Raw genomic sequence first — 19,467 nt, forward strand, 5'->3', positions numbered from 1 at the left:
AACTCTTAATTGTTAGTACCTGTTACACTCAGCTGGAGTTTAAACCAACACTTCAGTGTCAGATAGCATCTGTCTGTACACTCATACTGGCAGGAAGTAAACTGCCTACAAAAGTACCAAAACATGGAGCTGCAGTCCCCTGTAGGAAACTGTGGGATGGAGTCTGTCAGAGAGTTCATGTTTACACTCACAGTGTCAGATAATAAACTCTTGGTTGGTGTATATCTCTGCCTGTATGACTGAATGAAGCTGAATGAAGTGAAGTTACTGTTCCGACGGCCCGTCAGCGGGTCCGGCCAACCTGCTGATTTCAGAGGCTCAGTTTGAAATATCAAGTGCCTTCATATGAAACTGGACGACCTGAGGAATCCATCGGTACCAAACATGTCAGGCTAGGACGTCAGCAAGGCGGCTAAATGTGGCTGCAAAGTTCAGCTGAATGTTGTTGAGGGATGGAAATGGGTTCTCTGGGCAGCCACAATCCAATCACAAGAAAAATCCAGTTCTTACAGAAATCATATTCTGCCAAGTGAACAAGCAAATTTTTACTTGTGACACAAGTGAACAAGTAAAAATTTGCTTGTTCCATTGGCAAAATTTGTTTCTTGTTTCAAGCTAATTTGAACTTGTTTCAAGTAAATTTTCACTTGAAACAAGTGAAAATTGTCTAAAAACAAGTTATTTCTGAGCTGATCATGTCTTATTTTAAGTGTAATGAGATATTTTGACTAGAAATAAGACATTTTGTCACCCATGTGAGTAAAGGCAGGAGACAGAGCCGCTCTGAGTCTGTCAACACGGACAGATTCCTCAGAGCCGGAGCAGCTGCTTCACTTCTGAAAACAAGACAGATCACTTTCCAAAAACACACAGAATCAGAAGCAGAAATACTTTCTGGATCTCTGAGGGGAAACTGGGTCCACCAGACATGTCCAACCAATACAGAGTTACTGATTTGGTGTTAGTGAATGTCAGCCAGTGTTTACGTGTAAATACAGCAAATGGAGCATAAAATTCACTGTAATAATAAAAGTGTTGTGAAAGCTTGAACCACTTTTTGATCGCTGTGCAATCAACATCCTCTGTCAGGTTTTTCTGTAAATACTGCAGTTTGCATCCTGTCTGGCTGTTTCACTGTGTGTGTGTGTGCATGTGTGTGTGTTCCAGCTGGAGGCGTTCGAGGTCAGCGTGGCTCCGGAGCTGCAGCACCAGCTGATGGATTTTGTAAAGGAGCTCGGAGTCCAGATCCCCCCGCCTGTATGTCTGTCCCTTGTGTACACACACACACACACACACACACACACACACACACACACACACACACACACTGACTGAAGCAGCTCCTTGTTGCTCACACTGGGTTTTATTGTCTCTTTTCTGAGGGGTTCAGGGTTTTGGTAACACACTTCCTGTTCCTATTGTTTGAATGAAAATTGGTGGATTCTCTTTAATCAGGAAAATTCTGATTATATATGATTTATGTTACACGAGTAACACACTGCATGTATCTGGTGAAATGTCCTGTATTTTTTCATATCGTAATATATATCGCAGAAAAAAGGGAACATCACCGTCAGTTTGGTCCAGTATGGAGCAGCCGTGGTTGTGGTATAAAATCCAGCCTGTAGCCACGGCACAAATACTGTCAACAAGTACAAATACTACAAGTACTGTTAAAGTACAGTAAAGGTGCAGTTAAAGGACAATAAAAGTACAGGAAAGTACTGTTAAAGTGCAGTAAACCCAGTTCAAGTGCAGTAAAATACAATTAAAGTGCAGCAAAAGGACAGTAAAAGTACCATAAAATGCAATAAAGTACCGTAAAGTACATTAAATAGTCAACGACCATACATTAAACAGTTAAAGGACAGTACTGTTAAAGTACAGTTTAAGTACAGTAACATGCAGTTAAAGGACAATAAAAGTAAAGTACAGGAAAGTACTGTTGAAGTCCAGTAAAGTGCAGTAAACCCAGCTGAAGTGCAGTAAAGTGTTGCTGAAGCGTGCCTGTGCCCTGCAGAGTACTTCCTGGAAGACTGCATCCAGATGACCAACTTTGTCCCTCCTCCTGCCGACCGCAAGAAGAAGGACAAAGACGAGGAGGGAGGAGACGACGATGTAAGCAGCACAGCGACACACGATCCTCTTTTTAATAACCTCATGATGAAGGGCTGCAGGCGGTGTGTAACGTGTGTGTGAGCGCTCAGCTGCTTAAATACAGCAGACTGAAGCAGACTGTCACTCATCAGTTTGAAATCCAAATCACAAAATCCTCGAGCTCTGAAACAGTCAGGCGACCAGGTAACAGAAAATTAACTGGTTATTATTGTGATGATTGTTTTCATCATTTATCCATTAAAAACACCAACCGCCTCTGATTCCAGCTTCACTAAGATGCTCAGACTGTCTTCCTTTTCTCTGTTCATACAAAATTAATAATCCTGTTTTGTTTGTTTGTTTTGGCTGCTTGTCATTTTTACATCATAAACTAAATGATTTCTGAAAAAAAATTAAAAATAGATATACTGTCAGTTCAAATATGTTGTACTTGCAGCTCTAATCCAGTTGGTGGAAGAAATTCATGAGTCAAGATTTCCAAAACAGCGTGATTGTACTTTTTAGTTTTTGGTGAGCAGATCAGGTCACCAGTCGACTTGATGTTCATTTTCTGTGCCGTGCTCGCCGTCAGAGCGTCTCAGTGTTTAAAACTCGGTTTCCTCCCTGCAGACCAACTGTAACGTGATCTGCGGCCCCGAGTACACGGCGGAGACCAAGAGCTCCATGGCTCAGATCAACGAGAAGGAGACGTCGTTCGAGCTGGTGGAGGCGCTGCTGCGCTACATCGAGACGCTGCAGGTGGCCGGGGCCGTGCTCGTCTTCCTGCCCGGCTGGAACCTCATCTACTCCATGCAGAGGCACCTGGAGATGAACCCGCACTTCGGTACGACAACCTCAAACTACAGGCAGGAGGCTGCTGCTCTGTCCTGTCAGTCTGCTGTGAAAATCTGCTGGCAGCACAGAAAATACCCAAAACAAAACTCAAAGACTGAAACATGTCAGGTCAAAGTCAGCCTGAGGAAGCTGCTGCACGTTCTCTTCAGCTCAGGTTCATGGAAGATGGTAATAAAACGATAAAGGATAAAGGATATCTGAATCTGAAACGTGGCAGCTCACCTCCCAGCCTTCTTTTCCAAAACTTTCCCACGGTCTTAAAAAGCTTCTGGAAAATAATGCATCACATAACCGCACAGCAACTCTTGAACAAAGAATTGTTGTAATTTGTGTTTTCATAATTTTGTTGGTGTTTCTTGTCATGTTGCTCATCAGACTTTTTTCCTGTGTTTTTGAAAGAAATCAGGTTTCAAAGGGTTAAATAATGAGAACCTCCTGACAGTAAGAATAACCCAGCATGAAGTCAGACTGACGGGAGCTAACAGGAAGTCCTCTTGTTGTCCACAGGAAGTAGCCGCTACCGCATCCTGCCGCTGCACTCGCAGATTCCCCGAGAGGAGCAGCGCCGGAGCAGCGCCGGAGCAGCGCCGGGCAGATCATTTATCAGCACAAAGAGTTTTTTGTTCCCCGATGAATATCTTTGCTATTGTTCCGGTTTTTCAGCATCGATGTCTTTACATTATTTGAACAGTCTTCATTTGACTGTTTCTCTGTGCAGAACACTTTCATAAGGCAACAAAGCTTTACATCAGGGTTTCCGCTACATGTAATTCATCGTGGCACACCGCCACGGCAAAATAAAAGCCGCCACACCTTCGGAATGATTTTTTTTTCTCCCAGATGTTAAAACAATTTTAAAAGGATATATATACATATATATAGGCTATATCTAGCCTTTTTTTGCGCAAATATATTGATTATAATCAGTTAGAAATGATAATTTAAATATCATGAAATGGTACATAACACTGCAATTAACTTTATTTTGAAAAATGAACACCGGAGTCATCAGCCGCCTGTTTGATTATTACTGCTGTGCGCTCTCAGAGGGAGGAAAAAGGGCAAGAGAAAGGTACCTAGGCAAGATTAAATTTAATCCAGTTTTTTGTTCAAGCCTGTGAAAACGACCTTAATGTTATCGTTTATGTTTAGGGGAGACTGGGGTAAGTTGAGCCAAAGGGTAAGTTGAGCCACCCCCTGTTGCTAGGAAACGGTAAAAAACATTGATCATTTGACCAAATATTTAGCAGGAAGGCATCATTTCATGGAGTCTGTGAAGGTAAGAACCACATGGGTAAAGTGGTTAGACATTTATTTCCAAAAAAGCATTTTTTACTCTTGAAAGTGAATTCAATCTATCATCACTTTCATGAGAATTGTGTTAAGACCAAAACAGATCATTTTAAATTTGTTTTATACATCAGTTGTGGTATCTATGAGCTACAGCATGAGGTCATAAACCTAGCATAAAAGTGCACCATTTTAGCTGTGGGGACTAAAAAAGTCAAAATGGTAGCTCTGGGGTAAGTTGAGCCATTTGGCCAGGGGTAAGTTGAGCCAGAGCCCCATACACTTAATAAGTGTATTTTGGCTGTAGCCTAAATGTCTTAAATATTAATTAAATATGAAATATTGAATGAATGAATGAATGAATGAATAAAAAAATAAATAAATAATTTAATTAATTAATTAAAAATAAAAATAAAATAAATATTAATTACATATTAAGTGTATGAGGTAAGTGTATTTTGGTTCAGTGTTCAAATGTGTTACGTTCATATGTTCATAACTGACCTTACTGTCAGCAAGGACACCAAGAAACTAGTGTTCTAGTGTTTTCTTTCCAAAAACACAGCTGTTAATGTTCTCTTCCCAAGTGCACTTTAAGGCATGTTAAAACAGCTGTTTATTGTACCTGTTGAATTGTGTTTAATACATAAAAATACACATGAATGTGAAGAAGTGGCTGTTATTTAGGGAGGGAGAAGGTGAGGGAGGGGTGGGATGGAGGTGGGGAGGAAGGTGGAGGGGGAGTAGGGATACGGCTCAACTTACCCCGCCCCTATGCTCAACTTACCCCATACACGGGGTAAGTTGTGCCACGAGACCACTTTTTTTGGACATGCTACATTATAGAAACAGTTATGTTTACACTCATTCTGTTTGTTTGAAGAGATGCACAACATCCTGAAATATATGCAGATATGTTAGTTAGTGACAAAACTATGATTGCCTTGATATAGTGATCCTAAATATGAAAAATGGCTCATCTTACCCCAGTCTCCCCTACACTGTAGGGACTATAATTTCCGCGATCATGAAAAAACATTACAACAACTTCACCAGCACCATACGAGTCCAAAAGGCAGAGAAACTTTCCAGCTACAGCAGCGCACTGACATAGATTGTGTAACAAAGTGAAGAGGTGCCACTCCGCTCTATTTTCACTGGCTAACAGCAGCACACTGGCTTAGCTTGTCTATTCAGAGAGGAGGTATCACTTTGGCTTATTTTTCAATCTTTATTATAACAGGCATACTACTGCTCATTCATTGGTAGTTGAATTGTTAGGTCTGTTTGATAAGTAATTTACATTAAAAAAAATTAATAATAATTTAATATATTTTTAAATAGGGCCGGGGGGCCCTTCCTCCCTTTTTTCTTATGGAGGAAGGAAAGCCTGATGATATGCTGTGCAGTGGTTCTCAGATGGTGTACTCATGTACTCCCTGCAGTACTCCAGCGTACCCCTAGAGGTACTTTGCAGTACTTTTTTGGAGTACTTTTTTCTGCTCTGGTGAGGGAAACTGGGCTGGAAAAAAAATATTTCAAAAGGGGAACATTGAAAAAAAGTGAAGAACCACTGACCTGACATGAACACACCTCAGCTTTAACCCTCTCAGCCTGCCTGAAGTCACGGTGATGAGCTGTCCTGCTCTGTCACGTGGGCTTTGAGCTCCTCACACTCAGGCTTTGTGGAAACAAACTCTGTGGCCCGTGAATGTTTGTTTTTCTGAAGCAGCCTCTGCTCTTGCAGGTGATTCTGTCCACCAACATCGCAGAGACCAGCATCACCATCAACGACGTCGTCTACGTCATCGACTCCTGCAAGTAAGTAAAGTTCCTGCTGTCGTCGTCACATTTTACATTTAAGTGTATCCAGCTGTTCCATTCATCCTCCAGTTCACATGATACTGGCTTTACCCAGCGCTCTGCAACATGCAGCAGACCACATATGACCTGTGAAATGGACCTGTGTTTCCATCCACCCCAACACTGTTGGCTTCACTGGGTTCATATGGGAATACTGCAGTCCATGTAAACATAGCCTCTGTCCGGTGCCTGTGTCCTGACTGCGTCTGGTGTCCCGGCAGGCAGAAGGTGAAGCTGTTCACGTCCCACAACAACATGACCAACTACGCCACCGTCTGGGCCTCCAAGACCAACCTGGAGCAGAGGAAGGGCCGAGCCGGCCGCGTCCGCCCCGGGTTCTGCTTCCACCTCTGCAGCCGCGCACGATTCGAGAGGTGAGGCTCCCTGGACATCCCAGACCTGCTGACACTGACGCTGAGACGTCAGGGGGACAATGATTTTTGTCAGGGAAACACAAAGGAAACTGAAGCACATTTGTTGAAGTAACAGCTTCTTCCAGCATCCTTCTGTTGTCTCTGTGTTTACTGCTGGAAACCTTTACTGTGTGTGTGTGTGTGTGTGTGTGTGTGTGTGTGTGTGTGTGTGTGTGTGTGTGTGTGTGTGTGTGTGTGTGTGTAGGCTGGAGACTCACATGACTCCGGAGATCTTCAGGACGCCGCTGCACGAAGTGGCTCTGAGCATCAAGCTGCTGCGGCTCGGCGCCATTGGACACTTCCTGTCCAAAGCCATCGAGCCGCCGCCGCTGGACGCCGTCATCGAGGCCGAGCACACACTGAGAGGTACGCTGCACACACACACACACACACACACACACACACACACACACACACGTGATGCTTCAGCCCTTTGACGTCTGACCCTGTTTGCTGCAGCGTAACAATAAAACGCAGGTTACCATCTCGCAATCATTAAGTCATTTTTTGCTCGTTCTTCTCTCGGTTCTCCTTGTGACCTGCCTCGCCTGTCATGACCTCCTGACCTCCTGACCTTCTGCTGCCGTGGCTCCACAGAGCTGGACGCTCTGGACTCCAACGACGAGCTCACTCCTCTGGGTCGGATCCTCGCCCGGCTGCCCATTGAACCTCGACTGGGCAAGATGATGATCATGGGCTGCATCTTCCAGTGAGTTCTGTCTCAGCAACCAGGAGTTTATCATACAAGTTATTTATTATCACCACATTTTACCATACTGCATTACTGCTCCTTCATTTAAACTATCTCAAAAATACTTGATGTTATTTTTACTGGAACTACACTTCCCATTTATTAGTGCTTGTCTTCATAAAGAACATTAGTAATCATGCCAAAATGTATTTTTGCCATACATTTTTTTATTGGAATATTGTTTCTTACTGTGTTATTGTTGTTACCATGTGTGCACCTTTAATCTGTAAATTACCTTAACTACACAGTTCTGATTGACCTTGGTTCGTGTTTTTCACTTCAGCTATTATCAACAGGGTGGCCACAGTGTCTGGATGTTTTTTTTTTTTTTTTTTTTTTACGACTTTTTTGTTTTACTTTTGAAGTGCTCAAGTTTTTCATCCCGTGACAAATGAATGTATGAGGCCCAGTTCTGAGACGTAAACTGAGCACAGTGAACACAACATCGTCAGGTTTTGTTCTTTTCCTCTATAATCCTCTGTTCTGAGGTGACTCTACTTTGTTTTTCTTGTTGGGAGCCTTTTCATGCCGGGTTTGTCACCACATTTTATTTAACCTGCCGCCGTGTTTGGACCGAGGAAAAAAAAGCCTCTGCACATCTTTAGCCATGTTTGGCATTGTGCTGATTGGCCACCCTGAAAAACTAAGTCAAGGTTGTTGTTTTTTTTAAATCTGTTTTGCCATTTATGTCATGGCAGACATTGTCTCCTGTGTGTCGCCCTCTAGTGTTGGAGACGCCGTGTGAACCATCTCAGCAGCTTCTTGTTTCCCCGAGCCGTTCATCAACGAGGGGAAACGCCTCGGGTTCGTCCACAGGAACTTCGCCGGCAGCAGGTTCTCCGACCACGTGGCCCTGCTGTCCGTCTTCCAGGCCTGGGACGAAGTCAGGTCCACAGACGTTTTTTTTTAAATTTTCATGTCAGGCTCAGTTTTAGTGGTAGTTTTTAATCCAGATGTTCAGTTTCCACTGTTTGTTTTCAGTTCCAGTTTCAGTATATTTGGTACAGGTGAGTTTTTAAAGGTCAGGTCAGGTCAGGTGGAGCCCGAGGCAGCAGGACAGACATTTACAACATATTTTGTACTGAAATTTGAGAACGTTGCTGACTGGCTGGTTTGTGATGCTGCTGTCTGTTCAGGATAAACGGCGAGGAGGCGGAGACTCGCTTCTGCGAACACAAACGCCTGAACATGTCGACACTCAGGATGACCTGGGAGGCCAAAGTCCAGCTGAAGGAGATCCTGGTCAACTCTGGATTCCCTGAAGGTGAGTCAGACTCATTTTAACAGGAAACACAGAAACATGGCCGCTGAGGGACATGATGGCTGCTGCAGGGATCCAAGCTGTGACCCTGATGTTACAACACAGACTAAAAAGACTGACAATCAAAAAACCCAGTTCCTAGTAACGCAGTATTTTATTTTTGTCTACCAGACCCCATTCCAGAAATGTCAAATTTTATATTTCTATAAACATCTGATAAAAAATCACAGCTGGACTCGGTCCTGATTGGCTCTCTCATCTGCCCAATCAGGCCAGTTTGCAACATCTGAACTGGAAAAGCCTCCACCTGGCAGGTTTACGTCATTTGAATTATACAAACTGCTGATGTTGGCCAATCAGAGTCCAGCATTCTGACACGTTATTTTTCACATTCATTCAGTCCAACTAATTTAGCTTTTAGCCGAGCTGCATGTGTGTGCTAAACAGCAAGAAGAGCCTCATTCTGATCCCAGTAGAAACAAGCTGAGCGCTCACCTGCTGTCTCCTCTGTCAGAGTGCCTGATGACTCAGGTGTTCAACGCGGTGGGACCGGACAACAACCTGGATGTGGTGATTTCCCTGCTGACCTTTGGCTCTTATCCCAACGTCTGCTACCACAAGGAGAAGAGGAAGATCCTGACCACCGAGGGCCGCAACGCCCTCATCCACAAATCCTCCGTCAACTGCCCGTTCAGCAGCCACGACATGACCTACCCGTCACCTTTCTTCGTCTTCGGCGAGAAGGTAGACACCTGATAAACTTCATTTGTTAGATTCTTGTTCCAGAAAGATCTGTCCTCCCATCAGTCTTTCTTTAGTGATGTAATTAACGATAACAATAATGTGTCCATTCCATGTAAAGGCCAGTCAGAGATTCCCAGCTGCCAGTTTTAATCCAACCTCGCTGTGTTTCAGCTTTGATGATTTTTTACCAGCAATAGCCAGCTACTTTGCATAGTGTATCTGCAATCTTCATATTTCTCAGCAACCTCAGGGTTAATAAATTTTGACTTTGGGCTCATTCACACAGAATCTGGCAGTCAGGCAGACGCACTCCCCCCATTTAAACTGAATGGGGGTAACCTGTCAGAGCCGTGCGTGCTGCATGGTGATCCAGCAAAAAACAGTCAGACAGTGGCGGAGCATGTAGTGACACACACACACACACACACACCCACACCACCAAACAGTGCTGAGCTGAGTCGTGAGCTCGGTTATGAGCTGTGTCTTGATCCATTATGGCTCCACATGGCAGGGAATTATCTGAAAAATGAAGAAACCAGGAAATATTAAAAATCCATGCCATGGCGGATTGAATCTGTCATCAACAATGATGGCAAACATACAAATATTAAGAATGAAAAGAATAAAATCTCATTAATGAATGTACTGCCTTTTTGTTCTCCCTGTGCCGTAATTTTAGCCAAAAAGTAAAAGCCAAGGTGTGAAAGTGTGTGGAAGCGTAAACTGAACAGTGTTGTGCGTGTTGTTGATCCTGATCAGATTCGAACCCGGGCGATCTCGGCTAAAGGCATGACGCTGGTCAGCCCTCTGCAGCTGCTGCTGTTCGCCTGCAAGAAGATTTCCTCCAGCGGAGACGTGGTGGAGCTGGACGACTGGTGAGGCTCCGCCCACCTCACTGGGCTGTCTCTACCTTCAGCACACCTTTTATTGGCTTGGATTTGACCCTCTGCTAGTTTTTAATTTCATTTGGCTCTAGTAGTTTTGTTGAGTGTACTTTGGTTCTTGAACTTCAACGCATTCTGTTTCACATCAACCTGCAGTCACAAAGTCTGCTTTGTTTTGTTGATTTCTAATCCAATTACGTGATTCCGCCTTATAACTCTCCAGGATCAAACTGAAGATTTCCCACGAGGTGGCGGGCTGCATCGCGACTCTGCGGGCCGCCATGGAGGCTCTGGTGGTGGAAGTGACCAAAGACCCAGAATACATCCAGCAGCTGGACACGACCAACGGACGCCTGCTCAACCTGATCAGACAGATCTCCAAACCCTCAGCAGCCGGACTCAACCTGATGGCCAGCAACCCCCGGTATGTTTAAAAAAAAAAAAAAAACAAAAAAAAACCATCTTTTTCTTCCTGAATATGTGATAAGTCGGGCCGTCTGTTGAGGTTCACAGAGATTCAGCAGGAATTCAATAGGTCTGAAAAATTGGGGCTGAGGTCAGGCTCAGATCTTAATAGCTAAGATTTACTCATTTTCTAGGGTATCTGCATGTTGACGACATGTCTTAAACTCAAATTCAAGAAGTCTGAATTTCAATAAATATTTTGTCGGATTATATTACCCATCTATTTCATGCCATGAAATCAACACTGCCGCTGTTACAAAGCTCTCAGCCTCCTGAAGGTGATCCTGCCTGTTTACTGACCGGCTGGGAAAAAGACCAAACTCACTTTAAAGTGACCTGTCACGCAGATGTGTAGAGACAAACCCAAGAAACTGCTTGGATCATGGATTTTTACATTTTGAATGTAAACCTGATCATTCCACCACCAGGCCGACAGGGCCCTGGGCTTCTTGCTCAGTATCAATATCAGTATCAGCTGTGTCAGATATGATGAACCTTTAGGGAATGATGTGTTTTCACACCTATATCCAGTATCCACAAGTGAAAAGTCTCCAAGCTTCATGCAGTAATGTCTCTGTAGGGCGGCTTGGTCACCGTGGACGGGCTTTGATTTATTACTGCAGCAGCCTATTTTCCATACATGAATCCATCAAGTTACTTTAAGGTGTGCTTTAGGGGTGTCGCGATCCGATATTGATATCGGATATCGGTCCGATATCAGCCAAAAAACGAGAATCGGATTTTATCGGACTGGATCTAAAATCTCCGATATTAGCATTGTGATACAAGCAGTCCATTCCAGTAGTCCGCTCCAGCACTTCAGTCCGCTCCAGCAGTTCTATCCTGCAGCACGTGGATCCAGCATGCAGAGCCCACGTGATCACAACAACAGCGTGCGCTAACAAAGTGGCAAGAAGTAAGAGTGATGTCGGCTGTGTGGCAGTATTTTTCGTTAAAGTCCGAAAAATGTATCGATCGCGGAATCGCAGAATTAGCCAAATAAAACGGAATCTATTTTTAACGCGGAATTTGACATAATAACAACTGCACTGGCACCGCACGAGCCAAAAGGCAAAGAAACTTTCCAGCTACAGCAGCGCACTGACATAGATTGTGTAACAAAGTGAAGAGGTGCCACTCCGCTCTATTTTCACTGGCTAACAGCAGCACACTGGCTTAGCTTGTCTATTCAAAGAAGAGGTATCACTTCGTGCTGATATCGGTATCGGATCGATATCGGTATCGGCCAATACTCAAGGCTGCAATATCGGTATCGTATCGGAAGTGTTATGAGTTGTTTTGGTAGTACTGGAGTTTTTTTCCCCCACAAGAATCACCTTGCTCGTTCGGAGCAAGTGGATGCACCTGTGGTGTCCACTCCCAGCTGAAGGTCTGATTAATCAGTGGGGCTGGGTGGATATATAAGGGGCAGTTGCTTCTCAGTTCAGTTGGGTTTTGTGAGTGTGTGAGAGAGCCAACACCCTCAGTTGGCTCTCTTGGAATTTAGTAAGGTCGAACTGATTTTGTGTGCTGTGTGGGGTTTTTGTGTTTTGTCCTTCCCCTGGTCCACTGTTTTCCACGCATTTCTTTTACTGGGTTTTTTTTTGTTGTTCTATCATTTTGATAGATTTAGTGGGTGGCAGGGAGGAGTAATATTCCCCTGCCACCTTTTAGAACCCAAGGCCCAGTTTTGTTTTCATGCAGTTTATGTTAGTTTCCCCTTTGGCAACCTTAGTTTCTCCAGTTTATGTTCTACTTGGGAGGGGAAACGTAACAGTTGGGGGCTCGTCCGGGATATTTGTGTTGGTTGCTCTAAAGTTTTGAAAATTGTGCACTGCATGTACGATGGAGTTCAATCTGGAGTCCTTTGTTGAGGCCCCCACTTGGGAGGTACTCAACCTTTGTAAGAAGGCAGATCTGTTGAAAATGGCTGTTCACTATGGCATTACAGTCAAAGCAGGCAGCAGAAAAGATGACATAAAAGGGGCTGTGGTTTCGTATTTGTTGGAGAAGCAGTTTCTCTCTGATGACACTGAGGCAAAATCAGAGGCTAGTGGTGAAGAGAGTGAAACTGACCCTTGTGAGGATGTTCCATTAAAACAGTTAGAAATGAAGCTCAAGTTGGAACAACTAAAATTGGAACATAAAAATAAAAGAATGGAATATCAAGAAAGAGAGAGCGAAAGGCAGAAAAGGCATATCATCCGTTTAAAGGAATTAGAACTTGAAGAACTCAAAATAAAGTCAGCACAACAGCCCACGACTAGGGAGTTCGATCTTGCTCGTAACGGCAGACTGGTGCCACCATTCAATGAAAAAGAAGTGGATGAATATTTCATATTGTTTGAGCGGGTTGCCAGCACTTTGAAATGGCCTGAGGAGTTCAGACCACTGCTACTCCAAAGTGTGTTGGTAGGTAAAGCTCAAAGTGTTTATGCCTCTTTGTCTGTGGCTCAGAGTTCAAATTATAAGACTGTGAAGGAGGCCATTCTTCGGGCATATGAGTTGGTGCCAGAGGCATACAGGCAGCAATTTAGAAAAGCCCGAAAAGGTGAGACACAAACTCATGTCGAGTTTGCTAGAGAACAACAGAGTTTGTTTGAACGTTGGTGTAAATCGCAAAATGTGAAGGATCTGGAGGATTTAAAAAATCTAATTCTGCTAGAGCAGTTCAAGCGTTGTGTGCATGAGAGAATTGCTACCTATCTCAATGAACATCAAGATTTGACTCTTGAAAAAGCAGCTGTCCTGGCTGACGAGTATATACTCACACATAAAACAACATTTCCTACATTTCCTCCAAAGTCACCAAGCACCAACCCAAAAAACACAAAATCTTCAATCAACCCCAAACAAGGATCTATCCCCACTGCAAGAGCGATCACTTCAGGTCAGATTGAATGTCATTACTGCCATACAAAAGGTCACATGGTCCGTGACTGTCCTGTTCTGCAAAAGAAAAATGAGAAAACCAAAACCGTTGCCTTGCTGGGAGGACCCATAATCAGTGGGCCTTTATTTGAGGAATTTGAACCTGTCAAAAAAGATGTACCAGGTGAGTTTAAGCCCTTTACCTCAGAGGGATTCGTGTCTCTGCCCGGAGATGAGGCTAAAAAGCAACCTGTGACAATACTACGTGACACAGCAGCGTCACAGTCTGTTTTGCTGAGGGGTGTGTTACCCTTAACTGAAGAAATGAAAAGTGGAAACAATGCTCTACTGCGGGGGGTAGAGATGAGATGGTTTAGAGAACCACTGTTTAAAGTTTGTTTGGATTCTGGTATTGTCTCTGGTCCTGTTGAAGTGGTTGTGAGAGATGGTTTGCCTGTGGAGGGAATCTCTTTTCTCCTCGGAAATGATTTGGCAGGGGACAAAGTCACAGGTGATGTACCAAACCCCATAGTGACTGATGTTCCCATGATTGAGGGGGACGAGGAGTTGGAGAAGGTGTACCCAAGTGTATTTTCATCTTGTGTTGTCACTCGTGCTAGGGCCAAGAGGGAGGCTGATAGCATTTGTTCTGAAGATGTCAAAGGCCACACTTTGGTTGATTTGTCTGAAACATTTTTGTGTGGTTCTGACTCTGAGAGGTATCCTGATTCTTCGGGGAACTTGCACGGTGATGCTGACGGGGATGTTGGTGTCTTGGAGACAAATTTGGGTGATGAAAATTCTGTTGAAACCCCTGAGTGTGCTTTACATTTGGACGTCTCAAAGGTAAGCACATCTGAAGGGATGAAAAATGAAGTATGTACAGGCAATACTGAAATGTCTCGTAAGCAGCTCATTGCTGAACAGGAAAAAGATGACTCCTTGTCGTCCTTGTATGCGGATATCCGTTCAGAAGAGGAATGTGAGGATGTCCTGAAGGGATACTTTAAAAAGGATGGTGTTTTGATGAGGAAATGGCAGCCATGTGCCCAGAAAGAAGGTGCAAAGTCAGCTGTATTTCAAATAGTGGTCCCAACACCACTTCGTTTTGAGATACTGCAGCTGGCACATGCCGGTAGTATGGCTGGCCACTTTGGTGTCAATAAAACATATGACCGAGTTTTACAAAATTTCTTCTGGCCAGGTCTGAAAGCAGATGTTAAGAAATTTTGTAAGTTGTGTAAAATTTGCCAGTTTACTGGAAAGCCAAACCAGGTAGTGCCAGTTGCACCTTTGCAGCCTATACCTGCTTTTGAGGAGCCCTTCAGCAAAGTGCTGGTGGACTGTGTAGGCCCTTTGCCTAAAACCAAGAGTGGAAACCAGTTCCTTCTCACAATCATGTGTGCTTCCACTCGGTTTCCAGAAGCTGTTCCATTAAGGAAAATCACAGCTAAGAGTGTAGTTAAGGCCTTGGTGAAATTCTTTTCACTGTTTGGCATCCCGAGAGTGGTCCAGTCAGATCAAGGATCAAATTTCATGTCAAAAGTTTTCCAGCAAGTTATGCAGCAGTTGGGAACCACCCACTGTCCCTCCAGTGCATACCATCCACAGAGCCAAGGGGCTCTGGAACGGTTCCATTCTACTTTGAAGTCTATGCTGAGGGCATATTGTCATGAATTCAAAGTAGACTGGGATGAGGGGGTTCCTCTGGTGTTGTTTGCAGCTCGGGAGGTCGTACAGGAGTCTCTGGGCTTCAGTCCAAATGAACTCATTTTTGGGCACAGGGTTCGTGGCCCTATGGACTTGCTTAAAGAGAGATTTTTGGGTGAAGGGTGTAAGTCTCAAAATTTACTGGAATATGTTTCTGCATTTCGCCACAGATTGCAAAGAGCATGTGAAGTTGCAGGTGAGAACTTGAGGAGCACTCAGGCAAAAATGAAGGTCTGGTATGACCGAAAGGCTCGTTCGCGGTCATTTGATGTTGGGGATCAGGTTCTGATTCTGCTACCTCTTGTTGGATCTCCCCTTGAAGCACGGTTTTCCGGGCCGTATACAGTAAAGAAAAAGGTTGGAAACCTGGACTACATTGTTTCTACACCAGACCGTAGAAAGAAACAAAGGTTGTGCCACATTAACATGCTTAAACCATTCTATGACAAAAGCAAGGTAAGTGAAGGAAAGGTTGAGTCCCGAGTTGGGGAATGTGCTGTATTAAAATCTGACTCAGCACACGCAGACGACCATAAACAGTCTAGGCCTGTAGGCCATTTTGGAAACTCGGAGATCCTTGACAATCTGGAGGATTACTTGTCCCATTTAAATGCTGAAGAGAAGTCAGACATGGTGAGTATGCTGAATGAATTCAGGAGTATTTTTTCTGATGTTCCCTCTGAGACAAGTGTGCTGGCACATGATATTGATGTTGGTGATGCCAAACCTGTAAAACAACCTGCATACAGGGTCAATCCTGAAAAACGTGCCCTAATGCTAAAAGAAGTTGATTACATGGTGAAAAATGGCATTGCAGAGCCTAGCAATAGCCCATGGAGTTCACCATGCATTTTGGTCCCCAAGGCAAATACCACCAGTCCACGGTTCTGTTCCGACTTTCGCAAACTTAACAGTGTCACCATACCGGATTCATATCCTCTACCAAGGGTGGACGACTGTGTGGACCGAATTGGATCGGCTTGCTATGTTAGTAAATTTGATTTACTTAAGGGGTATTGGCAAGTTCCACTGACAGAACGTGCCAGGGAACTTTCAGCATTTGTAATCCCTGATGGGTTATTTGCATATCGCAGGATGCCATTTGGTCTGAGGAATGCTGGTGCTACCTTTCAGAGGCTTATGCACATTGTGTTGCGGGGCTTGGACAATGTTGAGGCCTACATTGATGATGTCGTGGTATTTAGTGATTCATGGTCTGATCATCTCAAACACATAAGAGCGGTGTTTGAACGACTAAAAGAAGCCAACCTGACAGTCAACTTAGGAAAATCTGAAATTGCTCAGGCCACTGTTACATACCTGGGAAAGGTGGTTGGACAGGGCAAAGTCCTACCAGTATCCGCAAAGGTCGAGGCCATCATAAGTCTCCCCGTCCCCACCACTCGCAGAGAGCTTAAACGTTTCTTGGGAATGGCGGGGTATTACAGAGCATTTTGTCGCAACTTCGCACAGGTAGTTGCCCCCCTAACTGATTTGACTAGCCCCAAGGTCCCTTTCCGGTGGACAACAGAGTGCCAGGCTGCTTTCGAAAAAGCAAAAGCGCTTTTGGCCTCTGCTCCTGTGTTGAGGGCTCCTGATTTCAGCCGTCCTTTTGCTCTGTATACAGACGCAAGCGACGTGGGTGTAGGGGCAGTGCTTGTACAAGCCGACAGCAGTGGAGTTGAGCATCCTGTGGCATTTTTCTCCAAGAAACTAAGCCCTTGTCAGGTGCGTTATTCCACTATCGAGAAGGAGACTCTAGCTTTGGTTCTGGCTTTACAGCACTTTGAAATCTATGTTACCACCTCAGATCCTTTGTTGGTATACACAGACCATAATCCTTTGTTGTTTCTGCAAAAGTCAGCTTTTGCTAATCGCAGGTTACTCAGATGGAGTTTAGCCTTGCAGGAACTACCACTGGAAATAAAACATATAAAAGGGAATGACAATTTGGTAGCAGATTGTTTATCCCGAGCAGTGACTGATTGAAAACATTATCTATTGTGTTTTCTGAGAAGTAAGTCTGTTTTTTGAATGACTTTTTTTCCTTTTGGATAAATGAACCTGTTTTGAAAATGGAGCATAAAAATGCCTGAAATTTTATTTAGGAAGAAAATAAAAATTAAACTATTGATTCTTGTGTTAGAGTATTGGCTATTTAAGTGGATGATTTGGACCTGAGATGGTTTTGTGGCCCGTTCAATCATCATAAGCCATGTGGATGCTCCTCGCAACGTTTTATTTTTGATATATTGGAGTGGAAGTTTGTTTTTGTATTTGTCAACAAATCTGTTAGATTTGTTGTCTTTTAGGGGGGAGGTGTTATGAGTTGTTTTGGTAGTACTGGAGTTTTTTTCCCCCACAAGAATCACCTTGCTCGTTCGGAGCAAGTGGATGCACCTGTGGTGTCCACTCCCAGCTGAAGGTCTGATTAATCAGTGGGGCTGGGTGGATATATAAGGGGCAGTTGCTTCTCAGTTCAGTTGGGTTTTGTGAGTGTGTGAGAGAGCCAACACCCTCAGTTGGCTCTCTTGGAATTTAGTAAGGTCGAACTGATTTTGTGTGCTGTGTGGGGTTTTTGTGTTTTGTCCTTCCCCTGGTCCACTGTTTTCCACGCATTTCTTTTACTGGGTTTTTTTTTGTTGTTCTATCATTTTGATAGATTTAGTGGGTGGCAGGGAGGAGTAATATTCCCCTGCCACCTTTTAGAACCCAAGGCCCAGTTTTGTTTTCATGCAGTTTATGTTAGTTTCCCCTTTGGCAACCTTAGTTTCTCCAGTTTATGTTCTACTTGGGAGGGGAAACGTAACAGAAGTGAAAAAGTTGTATCGGGACACCCCTAGCGTGCTTATTGATTAAAATGGGTCAACGTTAGAATTTATCAACATCAATAACACTGTTTTCTCTTTGGAAGGTTCGGAGACGGCCCTCGTCCTCCAAAGATGCCTCGCTTTGACGGAGGAGGAGGAGGTTACCGAGGAGGAGGAGGAGGATACCGAGGAGGAGGAGGAGGTTACAGGGGAGGCGGGGGTTATGGAGGGGGAGGGGGAGGTTATGGAGGCGGAGGCTACAGAGGTGGAGGGTACCGTGGAGGAGGGGGGTATGGAGGTGGAGGATACAGGGGAGGAGGCGGCTACAGAGGAGGAGGAGGAGGAGGTTATGGAGGTTATGGAGGAGGGGGTGGGGGCTACAGAGGAGGCTACGGGGGTGGGGGTGGGTACAGAGGAGGAGGAGGCTATCGAGGAGGAGGAGGAGGGTACTGACCTGTGTTTGGATTCGTCTTGTGATCAGGGAGGTCCAGATCGGCACGGGAACATCATTTTCCGTTTGGTGATTTGTTCATGAGTCACACAAATTGTAGACAAATGTTTAACGTAGTTCAGTCCACATTCACTTGACTGCATTTATAGAGAGGAGACTGACTTAGCTTTTTTGTTAATGTTGTGCAGAAACCAGTTGTAATGTCTTTACCAGCCACAGTGACTCAAATCTCTAAAGTCTGTTAACACATGAAGCTGTGCCAAGTCTTTCAAACTGCAAAGGAAAATGTGTGTCAACACTCAAGACCAACATGCACAATAAGAACAGACTGTGGCTCAGACAGCAGCTTTCTGCTAAAGGTTGAACATTTATTCCAGCAGCATCATCATCAGCTGTTTGACAGTAGAGGTCAGAGGTCAGGCTTGGAGACATGTTGAGAAATCTGATCCTGTTTCTGTTAGTTAACATTTATTTATGTCGTTAATGTCTGCCTGCAGAAACCACCTGCAACATTCAGTCAATATTTGTAGATATGCCCATCATGGCCTGTGTTGATATTGATTTGACTGTATTTTGTTGATTTTCATCAACCAGGAACTGTTTTCATCATCAATAAATATTTTCATTTTTCAAGGTCTTTTGCATTTTTTAACACACAAAAACTAAGTTAAAAAATTAGGATGCAATTAATCTACTGAAATTGTAAATGCTAAAATTGGATGGATGTATTAAATATTTAAAAGGAGGGGTGGGGGGGCAGTTTGGGATTGTGGCATCATGTGACTGACGGTGCGTTCAGTGTCACCTTGGGAGTGACAGCTCCCTGTGACTCTCCGGCCTCCTGGCTGCTGGATGGATGGATTTCATTCCCATGAAGCTCTGCGGCGCTGCCCGGAAACAGCTCCATCCTCAGACCCTGGACACAACATGCACACACACAGTTTCTAAATAATCTGTCAGGAAATGTCAAGAGCCTGTGATCTGAATAAGGTGTTTGTGTCT

At 44.2% G+C, this 19,467-nt stretch overlaps 1 protein-coding gene across 1 annotated transcript; it reads left to right on the plus strand.

The window, feature by feature from the left end:
- Nucleotides 1-123: 123 nt before the first annotated feature.
- Nucleotides 124-19,098, plus strand: LOC115375372 (ATP-dependent RNA helicase A-like). The gene is given in 16 exon segments (XM_030074786.1): nucleotides 124-141; nucleotides 1,168-1,261; nucleotides 2,003-2,118; nucleotides 2,728-2,941; nucleotides 3,460-3,525; nucleotides 4,138-4,151; nucleotides 5,975-6,063; nucleotides 6,327-6,479; nucleotides 6,724-6,884; nucleotides 7,116-7,227; nucleotides 7,996-8,157; nucleotides 8,406-8,533; nucleotides 9,045-9,274; nucleotides 10,034-10,149; nucleotides 10,382-10,582; nucleotides 18,119-19,098. Coding segments are annotated over 16 exon segments (2,223 nt in total). The 3' UTR covers nucleotides 18,468-19,098.
- The last annotated feature ends 369 nt before the right edge of the window (nucleotides 19,099-19,467 follow it).

Source organism: Myripristis murdjan, chromosome 17 (assembly GCF_902150065.1).
Source record: "Myripristis murdjan chromosome 17, fMyrMur1.1, whole genome shotgun sequence".
NCBI classification, from domain to species: Eukaryota; Metazoa; Chordata; class Actinopteri; order Holocentriformes; family Holocentridae; genus Myripristis; species Myripristis murdjan.